Below are 21,002 nucleotides of genomic sequence, written 5' to 3'. Positions count from 1 at the left end.
CTGTCATGCTGAGGGTTTCCAGCCAGAGGAAACCCACAGGGAGGGCAGAGCAGCAAGTCTGGGATGCCTGACCACTGCTGTTGTGCCTCCAAGGCCTCCCCAGGAGCAAACAGGGGGAAGCTGAAGGTGGCTTTCAGCACCGAATGACCTTGTTAGCTTGACCCCTCAGAGCTCTGCAAAAAACCAACGCAGCCCCAAGACCAAATGCTGAGGCTCAGGAGGATGGAAAAGCCAACACTCCCACACTGTTCAGCAGAGGTGTGATGGAAAGGGAGGTTATTTCTCACTAAGCCGCTGCGACATTTTTCTTCTAATGACTTAACTGGTATGGAAATGGAAATTCTTTCTGGGTGATATTTCTAGACAGAGACTAATTGACTAAGAATAATACAGGCAGCTTTCATACCACTGTGCTGGTTTCGGTGTCAGCGGAGGCCAGCTGTGTTTTCTTTTCAGCGAACAGTGCCTACAGTTTGCATCCAAGGTCAGTCCCGAGGGATGGTAAAGCATAATAATCCTAATGATGCTTTGTCCTTCAGTGGCAGCATCTTGTTAAGGTTCTCAAAGCACTTCTAAATATTTATTTCTAACTGTAATACAGCAGTATCCACAGGTACCACCTGAGAATAGGAGGCATAGTGCTCAGCCCAAGGTGTTTCCCTGTCAGTTCTCCTCTCACCAGGCCCCAGACTGGAAGGCAGCACTGGCTTGTGTCCTCTACAGGAGGGGAAACCGAGGCACGGAGCACTGGGAGGTGCTCCCCGAGGCCATACACAGGGTGCTAAAGCTGCAAACAGCACTTGGGCTGCAGCCTCAGGTGTGTGGAGCAGCTTTGTTTCTTCAGTTGTTGCTCTTCGTGCAGTAAATCATTAACCATAATATAGAAGGGCCTCTAATTTCCAGACATAAATCCTTGATATGAACCATCCTTGGTTCATACCGAGGCCCATCAGATTGCTTGGTACTGTAAAGGATCCATCATGGCTTTTTTTTGACACGCTTGGTCAGAAACCCACAAGTAAGTGACCCCCAGCTGGTGGATACAGGGGAAAGAAAAGCCAGGGAGACTGATGAACTAAACCAAACCAAACTTGCTGACCATAGGCAGGGAAAGTGCTGGGAAGGACAGCTGTGCTGAGCAGTGACACCCTCTTTGCCAGGGCCAGCGGCTGCATCCAGCCTGGTGTGGTCATGTAGGAACGCAGAGAACATGTTGGAGGCTCCGCGGCTGCAATTTCAGGGTTGGTGGTGGACAAGCTGGTTGGTTTCAATCACAGACATGGCAACGATTGTTTCTCTTTCCTTGATGCCTGTGGTTCCCCTGAAGCCTACAGGGATAATGAACGTCCCCTGCTAACCCAGCAGAACGTTCTCTCTTGCGGTACACTGAAATGCAGCTCAGTGCCTCTCCTGCTCAGGGCCTTTGGCTGCTGTCTCCTCTGAAAGCATGTCCACATGAACTGTGACTTTATCAGACAGCCTATGGGAAAACCTCTAGCTCAAAACAGACCCCATGGCCCCTGGCAGTGCTGTTTGTTGAGAGATTCAGCTAGACTATGAGACGTGTTTCCTATGTCACAGCTGGAGCACCTGGACCACAGAGAGGTTTGAGGCGGTCAGAAGCCCCTGGCCACTGCCCTCTGCCTGCACACTGCTCATCCAGAAGATGTTAAACACAGGAAACCATCAAACAGACAAGAAAAACAAGGAGTTTACCTGCTCACCAACTTTCCCTGGTCGGCCGTGGTTTCCTGGCTCGCCCTGCATGACAAGAGGAGAGGAGGCACATGGTTAGCTGCTGCTCCCAGTCAGCCCCTCACTCATTACAACATGATTCTGTGTACACCATCATTTGGGAAGCTGCTTCTGAATTGTGGAAAACCAGCAAGAGGCAACCTCTTACAAGAACTTCTTACAAAGCCCAGTTTTTTGAAAACTAATCCAAAGCAAGAAACACAGCTGCCACAAACATGGAGACAAACATGACACAAACATGAAACATGCTGTTTTGAGTGAAATGCCCCTAAAAGCTGCTGGTCCTGCTGTGGTGACATAACCTACACAAACCCAAACTCAAACATTGAAACATAAGCTGCCTGCTCTCCTGTGGCATAGCCTAGTCCTGGGTGATTTATCCCTATGGTTAATAAGGCGTGAGTTCTCATTGGGGATCCTCTTGAAGCCGGGGTGTTTCTACCCCATAATGTTTCTATCTGAACAGCTGAGTAAAATGGACAGATGAAGGATGATATATATCAGCCACAGGAAGAGAGTAGGAAAGTGATCAACCAGAACAGATTTGAGGAACATCTATTGGGAGTGAGAGTGTGGATGCCATGGGGAGGCGTAGCTCCTGAGTGACAGAGGAGAAGGGGTACAGAAAATTCACCAGCTAGTGGAAGAATCAGAATAACAAAAGGCAACCCAAATATTCCCAGGCAATGCTGCACCCTGATTCTGCTCTTACAAAACCTCCACCATAGGCAAATTACTGTCACATGGAGCAGGAAAACCACAGGAACGACACACACAAGCTAAATCATAGTGTAGGATCAGAGAAGTTCAGAGAACGGGGAAAATGAGGGCTGAAGAGAAAAACAGGAGGAAGAGGAGAAATCCAAACCTGCATGTGGGACAGCCATGGCAGCACGAAAGGCCAGCACGATGCCCCTGGACAGGCCATCCAGGGGCCAGAGTCACCGCTCAGCAGTATTGTCTCTGGGTGACGGCAGCTGTATTTTCTCAGTAGGCAGATACTCCAGATGTGCTGCCAGACCACATTTTTGCTATTTACTGCTTGAAGAGGTTGTTTTTGTTGGGATTTCTCTTTCCTTTTGAGTGTGGGTTTGTGGAGCGGGCTGCCCTGGGATGGCTCCTGCTGCTAATTAGGCAGCAGAGATAGGAATGATGTGCATTGTTTTAGAACAAAAATGTGGAGAAACAATGGAAAATAACATGAGATGATGGAGGGTGGTGGTGGTGAATATCAGAGGAGAAACACTATATAACAAAGCACATGGCTCAAAAAACACACCATCATTCTTCCTTCTGAAGAAACCAAGCAAGAACCGAGACCCCAAAATTGAGAGAAAAAGATAAAACCTCGGTTTCCCTTGTCCTCTCCGAAATGAATACCCTAGGCTTGGAGCACTATGAAATTGAGAAAAGAGACATCCCTCTACCTCTTCTCCCTTCTACTCACTGCTTCCCTGATCATTAACCAACTCTTTCCTCACCTTTGGACCATCAGGACCAGGTCTTCCCGGAAATCCCTTCCGGCCAGGTCGACCCTGAAATACACAATAAATATGAAAAGCTAAATAATGACTCCTGCAGCTGCCCTGGGTTACAGCAATGTGTCTGTGAATCCATATGACAAGGTGCAGCTTACAAGCAATGCTCCCAGCCAATCTATCGTGCTAAGGATGCAGCAGTCCTCACTGATGCCAAGGCAACACAAGAAGAAAATGCTGTCTCGAGTGACATTGGGTTTGATTTATGTGGAACATGTTCAGACAGCTTCTCTAAGGTTCAGCACAGTTCTGCCCCTGCAGCTCGATTCCATTGCTTAAACATCACATCAGAAACATTACTCATGGACTGTAATCAACCAAGCCAAGGTATTTGTTGCTGCCTTTTAGCTCATTCTCTGCAGTATTTAGTTGGATTTATTCGACTTCCAGAAATTTTCCTGTGATGCCAGCAAAGACACCTGCTTCCTGAGCATCCAAAGATGGCACTTCCCTGGTGTTGGCAGGGACTTGGCCATGTAGGCTTCTTGTGGGCTCTATCCCTGGCATCGAGAGAGGGTTTGGGAGCAGGAGTGTCCCTGCAGTGGAGCAAGCCAGGCTGACATCCACAGCTAAATTTAGAAAAGCACGAATAAACCTGCAGACCCAAGGGTTCATGTTGATCCTTCCCTCTAGCTAGGAGAACAATTACGGCATTCTCCCAGGCACTGAGGTAACTGGATTTGTTATGTTGCTCCAAGAAAGGAGTAAAAGTATCTAATAGAATAATGGGGGAAATGCAAGATAAAAATTTATTTCCTCATCCACCTAGAAGCTCTCAGCAGTTTCCAATTTACAAGATATTTCACTATCTTGCAATAACAATTATGTTCATAACCATTATAAAACCCTGTGAGCTGGCAGGCTCACAGATACAATAATACTCTTTTTGCTTCTCTTAACTGCATTTCTGCAATACATCACCATGTTCAGAGTGATGTAGATGACAAAAAGGACTCTACTTCAATGTCCTGTCTTTTTTCTTACTTTTCCTTCTACTTTCATTGAAAAATACCATAAATCAAGGAAGCAAACAACAGAGCTGCTTACAAAGATGGTTTCCAGTCAAAGTACTTTATCTTGTGTATGAATGTTAGATAGTTTTTCAAGGTCTGAAACTTTAAACAAATTATAAAATCAGAGTCTTACTCAACATCCTGTGAAAGACTGTTCTGTGACTTTCATATGTCCTGGATCAAGCGATTGGACAATGCAATATTTTCTAGAAGAGCAGATGACTTCCCACTTCAAGCCAGAAGGGTTGAAGCTTCATGTTATTTCAACTACAATTTCATGGCAAAGTCAACAGAGCTGGTAGTAACTGAGTAAACCACTAAAACTTACCTCTGGACCAGGGACTCCTGGTGGTCCTAAGGGCCCTTCATCTCCCTGAGGAGAAAACAAATTAAAATAAAGGGCAAAGTAGTGACAAAGCCTGGTCTCACCATGCATAAGAATGAAAGGTCTGCAGTATGAGCAGCAGTTAAACACAGGCTGTATGTTCAGCTGTCACATTTTAAAAACTGATTCCTGCTGAACCCCTACAGCAGGAAGCTCAACATCTCTGAGGCTCCCCAACTCCTTTCCCCACATCAGGAATTACAGTCTGAAGTCAAGTCCTGCCAGTAAAGGCCACCCAAAATTTGACCGAAGTCAACACCAGTTGGGTGGGCTTATCACGGGCTGCATTTGGCCCATGGGATACACTGGACATGCTCACAGGGCTCTGTTTCATTTGATTTGGCAGGGATATGGATGCTGTTGAGCTCTCTACTCCTTTCTTTCTTTTTTTCTTTTTTTTTTCCCCCCACGAAAACAGAGATGCAAAATTTCCCACAGAACCATTTGGCAACTGCATGGAGGTTTCCCTTTTGCTTTCAAATGGGACTACACTTGCTACACGGTGGAGCTATCTCAAAATCTCACACAGCAATTGGACTCGGCCTTCTCCCTTGGCTCTGCACCAGTTTCTAATGTGATAGGATCAGATCTACAGTTTCTAGGAGACCTTCAATTAAGCTTCACAAAAATTATCTCAAGTGTCTAAAACCAACTGCCAAGAGAAATTAAAAGCGCCCTTGGCAGCCACGGTTCTTGCTGCTCTCATTTAGGTGGTCAGCCGTGGTAATGAAGTGGCATGAGCTGGCGGGCTGAACTTGGGACTGGAAGTCAGGAACCCAGCCCGGTGGGCTCAGACAAGCCACCCACAGTATGCCACATTTGTAAAGAGGGTGTAATTCACAGCCTTGACCTTCTGCCTCAGGTAACAGAAGCAGTGAAGGCACAGTCGTATTCTGTGGTGCACATTCAGAGTCCCTCAGCACAGCTCACGTCAAAGTCCATGTCCATGTCTTCAGTCTTACTTTTATGCTCACTAACTAGAGTAAATTGAAGGCAGCTTGGTCATGCCTGCCTGAACCTGGAATGCAGGGCTTCGATTCCCTTTGTAAATTGCCTAGAATATTTTTTCCCTATTTCAGTGCAAATAAATGAGCTAATTTGCATTAATCACATTTAGAGAGCAAGCAAAAGAATTCCCAGAAAAAGTTCAGAATGATTGGTGCTATTAGTCTGAGCTGCTGCCCATGTGTGCACTAAGTATTTTTTGCAAAATGTATCATGACTCCAAACAGCTTACACTGGTCTGACCCAGAATAAACTACACTGAAGTCGCTGGCGTTGCAATGGGATAAACAGGAGGGCTCTCGGGCCTTCTCTGCTGCCGCCATGAAGTATTTGCAGCTCCAGGACAATTAAATCAATGACAATTTTCCCTTGTCAATGACTGCGACTGGAATTAAGCTTCAAGTCTTCCTATGCAGTGGCAGGTGAAAGCTGCAAGCTCTGAGATGCTGGGGCAAACAAATCTTTGCAAATAGCAGTTTCAGTTTCTGCACTCTTTTTACTAATAACGTTGCTCCATGTGAGACAGCAGAGTCTGCAGGTCTCACAGTTGAAAGAAAGCACACTTAAAAGAAGCAGAAAGCAAAAGCCAGGTCAGGGCATGTCTGTGCAAAGGGATGTGCAGGGAAAAGGGCATTAACATCCGTTCAGGAGTGTGTGTGGGCGTGGGGGAACAGACTTAAGAAGAAAAGCCGGTGCAGAGTTTAGGGTCAAGGGATGCCAGCAGTGACTGGAAGCAAGGGCCTCAGGGCCTAGGGGAAGCTCCTTTTCTGTGGGTTTCTGACCGGTGAATATAAGCATTTACTTCCAAATTCTGAGGGACAGAAGGATTTCAAAACACAGGCACCGCTTCAGTGTGCATTAATCTTCAAAATTCAACATTATTCTTTAAAACCAATCTGCTTTTTGTCTGAGGACACTCACCTCTTGTCCAGGCAGTCCTCTCGGCCCAGGTAAACCTCGTGCTCCCGGCTTCCCCTGAGAAGAAGCCAAAGGAAAAGATACTCAGAAAAATAGTAACATAAGCTCAGAAGGGCTATTAAAATGAGAAAGTCTCTTTCACAGCCACGGGACGTCATCCAACGTCAATTTTGTTACAGAAAAAAAAGTTGAAAAAAAAAAAGAAAACCCCACTCTTGGAGGGACCTCAAGCCAAACAGACCAAGCTGAAAGGCTGGCCAGGACAGTCTTGAGGAATCTCCAGGGCTTTCTCTCTCCCCCCTTCCCACTACTTTGTTTTCCCTGGCTGCCTCCCGCCCCTACAGAGCTTCGCTCTCAGCTCCACTCACCTTTAGGCCTTCAGGGCCATTTTCTCCCGGCGGGCCGATGTCTCCTGGAAAGCCCTGAAGAAAAGGAGAAATGGTTTGGGTGCAAAGGACTTCTGCAGCCTCTGTGAGAGGTTCAGTTAAAGGCTGAATGCCGGGAAACTGGTTGTATGCTGGTGGTGTCCGTGTGTGGCCCACCACGCAGCACCCAAAGGGAAGGAAACACCGCAACGGGAGCCGCACTATCGGCTGGACACAAGGGCAGCCTTCCCCAGCAGCTCCCTTTAGGTCCATCATCTGAGGAGATTTATTGCTGTGAGGGCCTTCCTGTCATCACAGGGCTAAAAACGGCAATTTGGGTTTTAATTAATCTTTATGAGTCAGCGCATAATCTCACTGCTCTGAGAAACAAACTGCACGCCTCGGCGACAAAGGGCAGCGGGCGAGGAATTAGGAAAGGTGCTGACATGCTCATTAGCGGCCGCCCTCAGCCAGGCAGCGGCTCCTTTCCACCCACCACCCCTTCGCCGAGCACACAAAGGAATCTGCAGTTATTTCCAATAGCAACAAAGAGCAAAGATTGCTAAGTGGCAGCACTTGACCGAGAGCCCTTCCAGACCCAGTAAAATACCAGAGCAGTGATGAAGGGAAAACAGACCATCGTTCGTGCTGGAAGAGGCTCTCTAGCATCTCACAGGCATTGTCTGGTTGCTTATGAGGGAGAAAAACCACAATACGCCAGGGGAAAGCCGAGCCCGGGTTTAAGGTATCACCATAAAAATTTTTGTTAAGGGCAGTGAGGGTTGTTTTCTACTTGAAATGGTATTTTGCAGGCGAAGAAGTGAAAAAAAAAAAAAACAACCACAAAACCTTCAGGATATCAATGACAAATAGAGAAAGAAGAAACTAGGAAAACATGAGATGCAGAAAGGGTCATGAACCTATCTTGGTCCCCTCTTAGCCACTGATGTCCCATCATATCCTAGCAGAGGAGTGAAGCCCCAGGCTTGAAAAGAGGAGGGTAGGTGGAAAGTGAGGTGTAAGACTCGAGAAATTAATCTGCTGCCCCAGAAGAACAGCCAAAGAACAAAAAGGGTCAAAGAACAATATGATGAAAAAGACTAGTGTTCATAGAGACTGGCCGGTGGCTGTGAGACCATGTGGGGCTCCATCTCTGTTCACCACTGTTTTTTCTTACAACTTTTGGAAGCTCCGAAGAAAAGCCTTGAGAGCTTCCCTCTGCAAAACAACAGGATGTTCTGCTTTGCAGAGTGTGTCTGCCAAGCTGTTAAAAGTGAAAGATGGGGAGAGGTGATGGGTTGTGACATGCTGTGTGCCAAGGGACGGACAATCTTTGGAGACAGACCTTTTGGAACAGGAACAGAACAAGATGTTACGTATGGGACTTGCAAGTAACAAAATAGGAAGAAAAAGGCTTGGAAAGATCAGGCAGAAAGACTAACTGCAGATCAGGCAATGTGAGTGTAGGGTTGTCAGAGGGTACAAGATGGACAGTTTGTCCCATTTCCCTGTTTGAACAAAACCGGACCTCCATTGATTAAAGAACAATGAATCCCACCAGACAGCAATCCCCAGCACTGTGGGACATACCTCAGGGCCAGGTGGTCCTGGAAACCCAACCGGACCTTTGTCACCAACTTTTCCCTGCAGAAATCAGAAAAAAATGGAGAAAAGTGAGCTAGCTCCCAGCTGCTGGCTTTCCTGTTGAGCAGAGCATACCCCTGCCAAGCTGTCTTTCCAGCTGGGCACTCAACCTTTGGAAAGGGAGATTAGGAAGCAGAGGACATCTGGTTACTTACCAGGGGGCCTGGCTTCCCTCGTGCCCCAGGGACCCCAGGCAAACCTTGGCTACCCTGAGAAAGAGAGAGAAAGAGAGGAGTTTTGAGAAAACACAACAAAGCATCAAAAAACACCAATTCCCCCTGCTCCAGCCCCAGATTCTGCAGAGACAGGAGGAGTTTCTAAGCAGTTTCTCAGCCCTGCAAGGAGCCAGGACGATTGCCCTGGTATCAGTGAGATGTCTCTGCTAAAGCTGGGGATGACTTTAGCCCTGAGGAGTACATGAGCTGCTGCAGTTGGCTGTGGCTCGGGGCCATATAGGCCCCAGTGTGGTGCTAAGTACAGCCTTAGTCAGCTGAAGTCAGCATCACGTTGTAGTCCTGGGGGAGCAGTCATTTGCTCAGCAGTTCCGCACAGCGTTAAGTGCTTCACTGGGTCAGGGTTTAAGTTGCTGCATCGAGCACTCAAATTCTCTGAGTCGGCAGCCGCTGGACCACACACAGGCACACCAGTCCAGCCCTGTCCCATCATTTCCAGTTTCTGCATGAGAATATGGCCCTTTATATGGAAAGCCACTAGCAGAACGTTTTTTATTATAAGTAACAACAAAATCCATCTAATGACATAAATTTTAGCAGAGTACTCCAAAGGGGAACTATCTAAAGAAAAGGACCTGGCAACAGGCTGCAGTTGGCTCCAGCTCCTCATGGCTTGAAGAGGCATAGAGAGGCTGGTGGCCACACAAATTACCCATAAAAGGGGAAAAAATGATGAAGAAAAGGGGAACAATTACCTTGTCTCCTTGGAAGCCAACATCTCCTGGCACACCTGCTCCTCCCTGATCACCCTGGATACACACCACCAAAGAGAGTTAAAAGAGGCAGCAGCAATAGCCCAAATGCCCAGGTAGATGCTAGACGGTACAATGTACAGCCAAAGGCTCATCACCAGCTCCATTCAAAGCTGAACTGGTGACAAACTGTAGATAGCATTAACTGTAACAATGATCCTGAACACTGTGTGCATTTCCCAACATTGATTCCGAACTGAAAAATGAAACTTCAGGGAAAGAAAAATATGAAAGTGCAAGCATTGTGTTTCCATGGAGGCTGCAAGAAGAGAAGCTACGTTCCTCTGGCTAACAGCAACCGTGAAGGTGGCGAAGTGTTAAAATTCAGCTGAACAGAAGAGTTAGCTTAGCACTTGATGAATGGACCTTTTCTCTCATAAGGCTCTACAGCACAGAAAACAATACTCAGGGTCCCTGCTTCAGGCACCAGAGATCAGTTCTCTCCCAAAAGAAAACAAGAGTAACTTCTCGTAACGCTTTACAACCATCCCACTGGCAGCATTTTGGGTGAGATTCCCTGTAAGGGGTAGGCAGCTGTTTGCTGGGATGGGGATCCCAACTTTGAGCACAGCATCAGTGACAATATTTTCTACCTGAGCTGTCTTTCCCCTCTTCAGGACTTCCTAACGCATTCCGACTCCCTGTGTAGAAGTAGTTATCCCTAAAGGAAGGATTTCTTAGAAACAGTGGCTATCTTGTATTACCTCTTAGACCTGCTGTTGGACCAGGTAACCTCCTGAGGTCCCTCCCAACCTCATTTGTACAGTGATTTACATAAATAAAGGCTGAGTCAAGGAGGGTGCAGAGAAAATTCATATATAAATACAAATTCAATACATAGGAAGTCAAAGGAAGAGTGACTATCAAAAACTGGGTACACTGATAAGACCCACCAGAAGTAACTGCTTGAGGAGCTGTGTCCCATACATGGCACACGCATCCAAAATGTTCTTCCCAGTAAGGGAACAAGACACAGAAGAGTAAAAGGATCTATGTTTAAACATACTCCACGTGGAAAACACATGGACTTCTGCTTCAGAGCCAAAGCCCACAGAGAGATGAAAGAGTAAGTCTACTTCTACTCAGGCAAAAGCCACCCACTTGTTATCGAAGGGTTGAAGTAATTATAAGTACTGTGGCAACTTGCATGGGATAATGAAATTGTGAACGGTCAAGACTTGAGTTGGGAAAGACTTTTTGGACACAACTTTTCCAGAAGAAAGTTAATTAAGAAGCATGAAGATTCAATGACGGAAACATTTCATGGATTCATGCTAAATTTGCTTAAATGTTTTGGTAAATGTTCTCAGAACATTTGACTGAATCATCTTCAAAACAAGTCTTTTATATATCAAAATTGAAATGCCATTCTTAAAAAAAGTTAAATGCATTTACTCCTTTTTTTTAGCCTGAAGTATTTTAATTTGAGTCAAACCAAACAGTTTGCTTCATCTAAACTACTTTCCATCTCCCCCTTTTATTTTGGCAAAGCAAGTAAATGGAAAAAATCAGCTATTTACACAGCTTTGGTTCAGATGAACCACAAGCATTAGATACAATAGGGGTGGCAAAAAACTACTGTATGGCCCAGCTCATTTTCCTGCACAGCAAAACAGCAGGGCACGAACGATGCATTGCCAGTGGCCATTAATACCCCAAAGCAAAACTGAGGTTCAGGGCACCCACTTTTAGCTGCCTTGGACATAAATCTGACACTGACTCAGGCTGTGTGTGCTTAACTCGAGGAACAAAGTAAAGAGGAGAGCTCAGAGTATTTATTAACCAAAAAAATAAATGATGCTGAGATGACGAGAAGGGGCTGCAAGCACTCTGCTGATTGGGAGGGGGAGGAATGCAAGGTCTGGAATTGCAAATGGGATCTGCCCATGGGATACTGCCTGTGTTTCATGTTTCACCTATAAAAAGAAACGCAGCTTCACCCTGAGGCCCCTCTTCATGCAACGCTGCACAGAGGGGGCTGTGAAGGAAGCGGCTGATCAGCAGGCGTGACGCAGGTTTGCTGCCTGCAGCACGCAGAGGAGGTGTCCGGGCTAAAACCTCATTTTGCTCTTGATCCCACATCTCTTCTTCCAGGGTTTTCTGCTTGGCAATATATGGGGAGCTAACACTGCAAAACTACTTGAGGTGTTTTACCGAGCCATGTCCTTCACTAGTTACAGATGTCCTCATTCATAAAACTCCTTCATAGGAACAAGGAGCTAGGATTTCCTCCCCTTCCTCCACCTTCCCCCTGTGCTCATCACACCACGTGGCTTCTCAAGACCACTCTGCTTCAGGGTTATGCAGTAATTCCACTTCTCCCTGTAAGAGCAGACACAGCCCTGTCTGCCTCCTCTCCTTGCCTCCAGGAAAACATGGAAATGGAAACAGAAGACAGGCCCATTTTGTGGGAAATCTGAAGCTGCAAAAGCCACCATTAACTTCTGGGCTACCTTTTATGAGAAGGGCTGGCTAGCACTGGTGGGCTCTGCACATTAAGCCGCCGCCCCTTACAGAATACTGAACAAGGCAACATAGGAAACAACACCCAAAATACAACAAAAAACCCTGTCGTGGCAAAGGACAACAGCAGCAGCATTCCTGAAAGACGCAGCATCGCAGCGAGGACCTTTTCCCAAGGGGGCAGAGGCAGCAGCCTCAGGCACACAGCACCCAGCCACTTTGCACCATGTTTGGGCTTCAACTGCTTCTGGTCCAGCTGCTCCTGTGCAAAGGGGACAAATCTGCATGAGGCCACACACTTGGACTGAGACTGAGACAGATGGGCTGCACAGGAGATCGCAGACATCTAATTAAATCTTCATCAGCACATCCACAGAAAGCTCAGTGGGCTGCAGCTGATGGGGCTGGCCAGGCACGGGGCCAGGCTGTGCTCCAGGTACCCCAGGACACTGCAGGGTCCCCAGGGAGTGGCGTGTGGCACAGCACGGGCAGCTCTGCAGGGAGGTACAGAAGAGGCCAAGATCTGTAAAAATGTGACAGGAGAAAGACCCATCCTTTGCCAAGGAGGATGTGGGATGCTCTCGAAAGCCCCACTGCTCCTCAGAGCTGGGCTAATCCACAGGTGGTGGCAGATGGAAGGTGTGAGGAGCGACCCTTGGGGCTGCTCTCATCTGCTAGGAGCTGCTAATTATGAATGGTTACTGATTACTGTCAGCATGGGGCAGCGAGGTTTGCTGCTCTCTGCCCTTGCTGATCTAGCACTTCAGATGCTGCCAAATATCTAGGGCCTTTTTTTTCCTTTTTTTTTTTTTTTTTCTTTCTTTCCCTTTTTAAACGTGAAGTTTAACTAGATTTACCAGCTTTCTGAAAGCCATGGTGGAGCAGAACATTCACCCCTCTCCCCTCTGACTGGATAATGGGAAACTTCTGCACTAATCCCTTGTGTGTCTTTGGAGAAAGCTTCCATTTCTGAACGGGTTTATTAGAAACTGCTTTCAAGAGAATCCAACTAACATCCTCATACAAGATGCAGCCTTCAGTAGGCTGGGACTCTCTGGGGTAAGGTGCTGACGTGCTGCTGGAATGGAGATGTTCAGTGAGGTTGACAGCTCCTGTCGACTGCCTGAGCATCATTTGTGCTTGCTAGGACCTGGATGCATTCACCTTGCACATTCAGCACACTTGGCACATGGCTCGGTTCTTTCAGAGATGAACTAGCAATTTGGGGTGCCCACTTAAAGTCTCAGGAAAGACGCTTGGACAGCTGAAGACAGCAGCTCAGCTCCTATGGGAAATGATACATCTTGAACTGTTTCCTGAGCCCTGTTCATGAGCAGGGATGTAACCAGGACTCCCAGACTCTAACACAACTTTCTCTATGGGCCATGCAACCTCAAGGTATGGTGTCAGCCCGTCCTTCTGCAGCATTCCCTGTGAAGGCACTGCAGGCAAAAAGCATCAGCTATAAGTCTGAACCAATCTGCTCTTCATAGGGAGCTCAAGGACCTCACGTACTCATCAAGTAGCACAGCAGGATGGGTGTGCTCCAGCCAGCAAACACCAGCCTGCAGTGGCTGGACTGTTTTCTCTGATTAGTTAGCTAAGTTCACCTGGTAATTGCATCCCCACCACCCAGCAGAGAAGGGAACTGTTACTTGGGAGGTGACCGAGCTTTAAATGAGGATCTCTGCAGAGGCAGATTTCCACACAACCATGCTCTGGAAATGTTTCAAGAATGGCAGGAGGCAGACTTTCAGACTGACAGGCATAGAGAATAAGTGCATGACTCAGGCAGGTTGCTTATGTTTCTGGTCATAGCAGTAAGATAGTTTTGTCTGAAGATGATGATGGATGATTTTAATGAAGTCAAAATCTAATGGGCAGAAAACGAATAGTAAGCAATCAGCGAAATCAGTTAAGATGTTCCAGCCCCAAAACAGCAGTAGCAGCAGAAATTATCAGTGACATGACTGCTGGAGATGACAGAATGGAGCCTCCAACATAAATCAGCTCTATGCAGGGTCCTTCTGCAGCCCAAGGGCTGGGCACTACAGAAACACAGAAATCCTGCCTCTACTTTCCGACACCAGGGATTTCCTTAGGCCAGACATTTCTAAGACCACCTTCAGCTGAAACGCATAAGGCCAAAACGAAGTGGGGGAATAAAGAAAGATTTATCACGCAGCTTCTAAATAAAGGTTGAGATGGAAAACATCTTTGTTGAAATGAGGCAGGCAACAAGAGGAAAGATGATGCCAGAAAGAACAGAGTCCAAGAGGCCAGGGTACACTTCCTACCTCTAGTATCTTCCTCCTCGATCACTTCTGTGACTCAGAAGCCCTCATGAAGAGCATAAACATCCCATCCTCCAACCACATGTACATTTAGACCACGAGCTACTTGAAGGCAGCGATTTTCCCTTGCTATTAACTGAGGAAATGCAGCAACACCAGCTATCATTTACATTTCTCAGTGGTACCAGAGCATAAACAATTAAAACACAAATGTAAACAAGCTGTAAGAGGGGATGAGTGTTTTTGTTCATGAAGCCCAAATTAGAGTGAGAGAAAATAAAATGTCTTGAGGCACAATTCACTGAAGAATTATTGGAGTAAATGAACACAACAGCCTTTTGATCAGTTGGAGAAGGGATGCATTATAAACTGGGCCAAGAACCAAGTAACTGAACAAACCCCACTAAGCTGTTTCTGGCTAAATCCTCCCCCAAACATAAGGAGAACTGAGGAACTCATGCAAGCAGGTACAGCAAACTCGGATGCTTTGGCTAAAACCTGCAATGTCAGAGCTGCATGCATTCACCAGAGCAGATGAGAACTGTGGCCATCGATGCCTAAGTAAATCTGGTTCCCCTTTGCCTTGTGTTTTCCATCCCTTTGGCCTTCGGACTGCTGGAGAGGATACACACAAGCTGTTTGGAAGCTCTCTCTTAGCTCTGGTATCACTGTTAGTCTGATCTGAGTGTTTGATAGCGCCCCAAGATATTCAAACTAAGGTCAACTCCTTAGGGACAGAGGAAGCCTGAGCAGGAAGGATGGTTTGTCAGTCCTGGATCAGGAAAGGGCTGTAACAAAAGCCAGGAAGGGAGTCTGTCCTGTCCAAGGAAAATGCAGTGAGAGAGGTAGCTTGGAAGGGAAAGGAAAGTTTCCCAGCACCCCAGGAGAGGAGCTGTAAGACTGAGCACAGGGCTGTTGGGAGATGGTGGGTAACTCTGCTCTTGGGACTGTTGTAAGGATAGCTCCAGTGAGAGCTGAAAACTGGTCATTTACTATGATAGCAGCAACTGGAGAAATACTGGGGATAAATACAGCAGTCTGTGTAAAGCAGTGGATACTGGAATGTCCACGAAGTTTAGTTTTGTTAAACACTGATTTAAATGCTGGCCAGTTCTTAATAGGTTTCTTCCGAGGAGCAGTCAGAAGAGTCTGTGGCCTCTGGGAATTGGTTTTGAGTCAAGAAACCATCTCCGATGTCTTAAACTTGTCCTAGAGAAAAAGCCCTTCTGTTGCCCTGTCCTTCCTCTCTACAAAAGTGAAAAGGCAGTACAGGGGAGAAATGGAAACTGCAGACAGGAGCCCTGGCAAAGAACTGCTATAACGTAATAAGAGTGGAAATAATTGGCTTGACACTACTTCCTCCATGTGCTGTTTTGGGCTACTAAATCATTCTCTAAAAGCAAACATCTAATAAGAGAATAAAACATCACACAGAAGGAGGAGAATACAATTAATGGTCATTTTGCATTGCCCTCCTGAGCAATCAGAGCCAACAATAAATGACTGCACCTCCCACTCTTTCAGACTAAATAAATCCTGCAGCTGAGTATCTGTAGGAGGATGGTTCTCATGACAATGAGACATTTACACAGGCAGATTCATGCTGATTTAGCTCAAGCTGCGTGTTTCTGTGCCAGCAGCACTAAATCATTGCCATCAATGCCCCTCTCCTTTTCTCTTTTTCCAAAGTGATTTATATCATTTCGGCATAAGGCAATTTCCTCTCGGCAGGAAGCTGAGCTGAGGTGAGCCTCTTGAACAGGAGCAGAGGTACCTAACACACAACATGTTTTCCTGGGGATCCAGTTGTTTGTCTGTTCCAGCGAGCTGTGCTGCTTTGTTATATCACGTTTCCTCCAAACACATTTATGCAAACCCACTTCCAGTCTTCACCCTCCTCCCCATCCCATCTTGTAGCCAATATAAAACCATAAAAGCCCAGCAAAACACCAGATAATCTTACGGTTACCATCATCAACAGTGTGAGACAGAAGCTCCAAAGAGGAGCTGAGCATCTACACTAGATCTACACTAGAGCCCCACGGAAAAGGGGATGTGGCAGATATCATAAAAGAAAGAAAAAAACAAAACTTTGCTTTCAAGAAAGGGGTAGGATGGAAGGGAGGGAGCAAAGAGCCAGCCAGAGTAGAATCAGTACCATGGTGCTGAGTAAGAAAGAGAAGCTAGAAAGGGGGTTTCCCATGCAAAATTAAAACACAGTGCAATAAGGGAGTATTCAGATCACCTTATCACCTTTCAGTCCATGTTCTCCAGGGTTTCCCATCAGCCCCTGAAACAAAAGAAAGTTCAGGCTGAGACTGAGCCACCACAAAGACTTGCTCATGTCTCTGACATTGATGTCCCTGGTGGGGCTGGTGGCTCAGACCCACAGCACTGGCCTGTGCCACTGGCCTGGCACAGCCCCAAGGCCAAATACCAGGCTGCTCCCAAAGCACGCTCCACCAAACCTTCAAACACCCTTCTTGGGCTGAAGGCATGCAGGGAAAATGCCCCAGGCATTCTCCAGTAACTTGCACCTACTGCAGATCACCAGCAGGATGTTGTGTTGAGCAGTCCTGTGCCTGGGTGAACGTACAAGCAACACTGGGGACCATCCTTTCCCTCAGGATGGTCACCCGAGGGAGGAACAGAATGATCTTCAGTCCTGCCATGGAGGGACGAGAGCTCACGTAACTCAGGTATTCTCTCACCTTTAAGCCTTTTGGTCCTGGATAGCCTATAGGTCCAACAGAGCCCATGTCACCCTAGTAAGAGAAAGAAAATTATCGAAGTCATTAGGTGCAAAACCAACAGACATCTGTATGTGGTGTCATGTTCTTCTCCCATCCAGTCCCCCAGTATCCCTCAATTTACAGGAGCCACACCACTGACCAGCAGAAGTAGCATCCCGGGACTAGCCAAGAGACTTTTTATATGTGGACAGCTTCTAAGTAAAAATGCATGGGATGTTCGTCTCACATTTAGCCTCTGTTAGTTAAGGAATTCAGGGTGGTAAATTAGTGGCAAAATAATTAAAAACTAATTAAGAAAACACCTTGAAGCCTGCAACTGTTGTAGGATCTGAGATTTTGGTTCTGCCTGTTCTTCCTAAATTCATACATTTTATGAATAGATTCTTTTCCCTTTTCCACCATTTGAAAAATTAAAATATTGAGCTGGTTTACTACAGTCCTGGAGTGTATTTACTCTTGGTGAAGTTACTCATGGTCTCAGAAAGAAGCCACCACAGTATTCCTGAGTTCTCTGGAGGGAGATTCAGGGAGTGTCAAAAAGGACCCAGACCCAAACAGCAGAAGAAAAGGCAGTGGTCAAGAAATTCAGGTTGCTACTCAGATCTGATATCTAGACGGATATGGGCAGGAAAGGGGAAAACAGGAAGGAAAGGACAGAGGTTCCTCAGCAACATGGACACGCGGCTGCAGGGAGAAGACAGCCCGGCATCACGTATCGGGCCTTGTGCGAGAAGCCTGGGACACTGGAGTTCATGGTGGCGGTGTGTACCTGCACACGCACGTATAAAAGGAAGCCTTCAGTGGCCGACATTGAAGCAGGCTTTGATTGCTCTCAGCCCATGAAGGGAGCCAGTGATACGGGCAGTGTGTCAATAAACAGGGCCGGCCCTGCCGAGGGAGCGCGGCCCTGGCCCGCAGTCAGGGCCCGCAGCCACGCCGGGAGCGCTGGGCCGCGGCCCCTAACAGATGCCCTTTTCATGCCTCCCAGCATAAAGGCTTCTTGTAGAAAGGCGTTTACTCAAAGCTTTGCCCGCACAGCTAATTAGGAGAGCAAGAGGCTTTAGTTACCTCTAATTCTGCTCTCCAACCCCTTTTAAATGAGCCCAAACACCTGCAGGGCACGCGGAGGGAACAGCCGGTCCCCAGGGGGCTGTAGAGGGGAGGAAGGAAGGGATCAGGATCGGACATGGGCCAGCCAGAAGCAAACCCCAATGCCTCCGTGTGCCCTACAGCCAGCCCAGGGCAGGGGGTGGCTGATTTGGACTCGATGATCTTGAGGTCTCTTCCAACCTAGAAATTCTGTGATTCTGTGATTCTGTGAGTAGGCAGGCTGGAAGTGCCCCCTTCTCCCTGGGGAAATGGAGGGAATCACCCTTAGATCAGTCCCGCCAGGGTTGCTTCGGCAGCCCAAATTCGGGAGCTGATTGTTCTCCCGGGACACAGGATCCTGCTCAGTTTGAGCTGAATCTCGGGCTGAGGTTTTAATCTGCCTGGAGCTGTGCCAGCAGCCAGCAGCCGAGTGTCACTGCTGCGGCACGCGACTCCCGAAAAAACAGTGCTGCCAAGGATTGACTTTCTGCCTCAGAAGTAAAGCCAGGAAGAAGCCCACAACAGAAACCATCTACCTTTGCCCCAATCCCCCAAATTCAAGATACGCTTATACCACCATATTCTCTGCTTTTCCTCCAAGGAGTATAAAATCTCCAGGTTTGGTGCTCTGTGTTTGTGCAATGCCCAGTGCAGCCAAGGCCTTAATCTGGGCTGACTTACACGCTCCTGTAATTAAGTTATGGGACGGCAAAAGGAGACTGTTTCTAACCATTCAATGCAAATTAAATTTTCACGGATTATCATAGCTGAGGAGGAACTATTTTGAAAGAAAGCTATAGTTGCTAACAGAGCCTACCACTTCTTGTGCAAGGAAATACCTTGAAACAAGTACTGAGCCCTAAAAATAAACCAGAATACGTTCAGCTGGGCATTCACTAACCCCCGCCACAGCTGCCAGGGGATGAGCTGCCACCCTTTCTTACAGCCATTTATCTCCTGGTGGGGAGGGGTGTAATGAAGGGTGGAATTTGGCTACGTATGCAATTACCTGGATTAATGGTGGGACAGTGGGAGCATGCGCAAAATTCCTCTGTACCCAAAGGACAGACAGTTCCTGCACGTGGTCTCTCCAGTGAGCAAGAACTGTGCATCCTTGGGTTACTGCTCCTAGGGACTCGCTTTTTATAAGATGACAGATTCTGGCATGGAATGAATATTGCATCTTAGAAGAAATACCCTGGTAAATGTTATCAAAAGGGCGAGTTATCTAGCAGTAAGTGCTCTAACAGTAAATATTTACTCTGTTCCCTTTTGCTTAGAAAGGGTTTGCTCTCTTCCACCTCCCGGTCCACCAGCCCACTCCTCTCTCCCCAGCCGTCACGCCTCCCCCATACACAGTTATCCCTTTCACTGCCCGGCACAGGAAGGAGAAAATCTGTGTGTAGTTATGCACACCAAAAGGGTTAAAGCCCCGAGAAGCCAGATCTCCATTTGTTTTTATACTTACAATGAGTCCAACGACTCCAGGAGGACCTGGGGCTCCCAATTCTCCCTAAAAGGAAAGACAGACCGACATGGTTATGGGCTCTTTGTAGACAAACAGAGGCTGAAAGGCAGCTCAGTGTTTCAAGGGCTTGAGGGCAGGGAAAACACCGTCCCTCCCCCTTCCTCCCCCCTCCTCAACCTCTTTCCCTGGCCAAAGTGATGGAGAGACTCCACTCCACTGATCCTGCTCTTGTGGGTGCTCAGCCTCTGCAGACACAGGGCTGCTTGTTGCTCTGCAGCTATTTGCAGGCTGATGTCCCCTCCCAGCAGCAGGCTGGATAAAAGCAGCATTTTATGTGCATGGGGCAGGCAGGAGAGCAGTGGGAGCTGCCTCGAGGGATGGGAAGGCTCGGGCAGAGAGGGGGCACGGGGGCTGCAAAGCTAGGGTGGGATGGAGAAGCAAGGTGCTGCTCTGCACGGGGAAAGGTGAGGGTTTGGTAGTGGTAAGAAACAGTAAAACTCGTGAAAAAAGGAGAATGCAGATGAAAATTAAACTGGGCAATTTGAGGAGAGGGTGTGCTGGGTTCTGGTGCTGGCGGATGGGCCCTGGCAGTGTGGTTGGCACATGGGGTACTCCGAGGCTGCTCCTTGCCTGAGAGCACCCAGGAGGGGTGGTGTAACATGGGGGACCTGCAGCCTCCTCTGTGTGCTGCCTCATCCATCTAGCCTCCCCTTAGAGGCTTTCCAAGCAGCTCAGAGCTCCCCATTTCAAGGCAGAGGCTGCTCTCCAGGTCTGCTTTGAATTCGCAGCTTCACCACAAACTCCCTCTGTGCCAGCATCTCAAAGACAGGCGGGTGCCAGGGGTACCAGCAGGTGCCTGGGAGCATTTCCTGGTGCAGGGCAGCAGAGAAGCTGTTAGACCCCCACAAATCACCCGTCCAGCTCCCCAAATTACCAGTCCCTCTGAGAAGCTCAGCCCATCCCTGTGCCTCTCTCTTGGCCAATATCCTGCTGCCTGGCCGCATGGACAGCAGGCTGCTTGTCGGAGCAAGGAGCTGCCCTCACACACCTCCAGCTCCAGCAGGGCCTCCCCAAACAAGTGCACTGGAACTGCTAAGCTTCCCCTTGGCTCAGGCAACCCTACCCCTGCTCTGGATCACACTGGCTACTTTCTTTGACAGACCAGCTCGGTTTATGGCGCACATCTGGTGGAGTACCCTTCGGTGCAATAAAGCTCCCCTTTTATGGCAAGATTTGCCCAGTGAAAGAATGAAGGAGAAGGGGACACAACGTGACTAAACATGCTCGGCCTTCCTGGGCAAAGGGTTACGTGTGTTTATTTTATGGG

The 21,002-nt window shown here is 47.7% G+C and overlaps 1 protein-coding gene across 4 annotated transcripts in view; it reads right to left on the bottom strand.

Moving 5' to 3' along the window:
- Window positions 1-21,002, bottom strand: part of COL27A1 (collagen type XXVII alpha 1 chain) — a 153,728-nt gene that overhangs the window by 61,583 nt on the left and 71,143 nt on the right. For all 4 annotated transcript variants that reach the window (XM_072025311.1, XM_038188066.2, XM_027470675.3 and 1 more), the window contains 11 exons: window positions 19,676-19,720; window positions 17,077-17,130; window positions 16,611-16,655; window positions 9,552-9,605; window positions 8,779-8,832; window positions 8,570-8,623; window positions 6,983-7,036; window positions 6,618-6,671; window positions 4,635-4,679; window positions 3,237-3,290; window positions 1,717-1,761 (listed from right to left, as the gene is read on the bottom strand). In XM_072025311.1, coding sequence (XP_071881412.1) covers window positions 1,717-1,761; window positions 3,237-3,290; window positions 4,635-4,679; window positions 6,618-6,671; window positions 6,983-7,036; window positions 8,570-8,623; window positions 8,779-8,832; window positions 9,552-9,605; window positions 16,611-16,655; window positions 17,077-17,130; window positions 19,676-19,720 — 558 coding nt within the window. The remainder of the gene's footprint in view (window positions 1-1,716; window positions 1,762-3,236; window positions 3,291-4,634; window positions 4,680-6,617; window positions 6,672-6,982; window positions 7,037-8,569; window positions 8,624-8,778; window positions 8,833-9,551; window positions 9,606-16,610; window positions 16,656-17,076; window positions 17,131-19,675; window positions 19,721-21,002) is intronic.

Source organism: Anas platyrhynchos, chromosome 18 (assembly GCF_047663525.1).
Source record: "Anas platyrhynchos isolate ZD024472 breed Pekin duck chromosome 18, IASCAAS_PekinDuck_T2T, whole genome shotgun sequence".
Lineage (NCBI taxonomy): Eukaryota > Metazoa > Chordata > Aves > Anseriformes > Anatidae > Anas > Anas platyrhynchos.
Note: the sequence above shows the minus strand (reverse complement) of the source record. Positions and strands in the feature narration are given on the sequence as shown.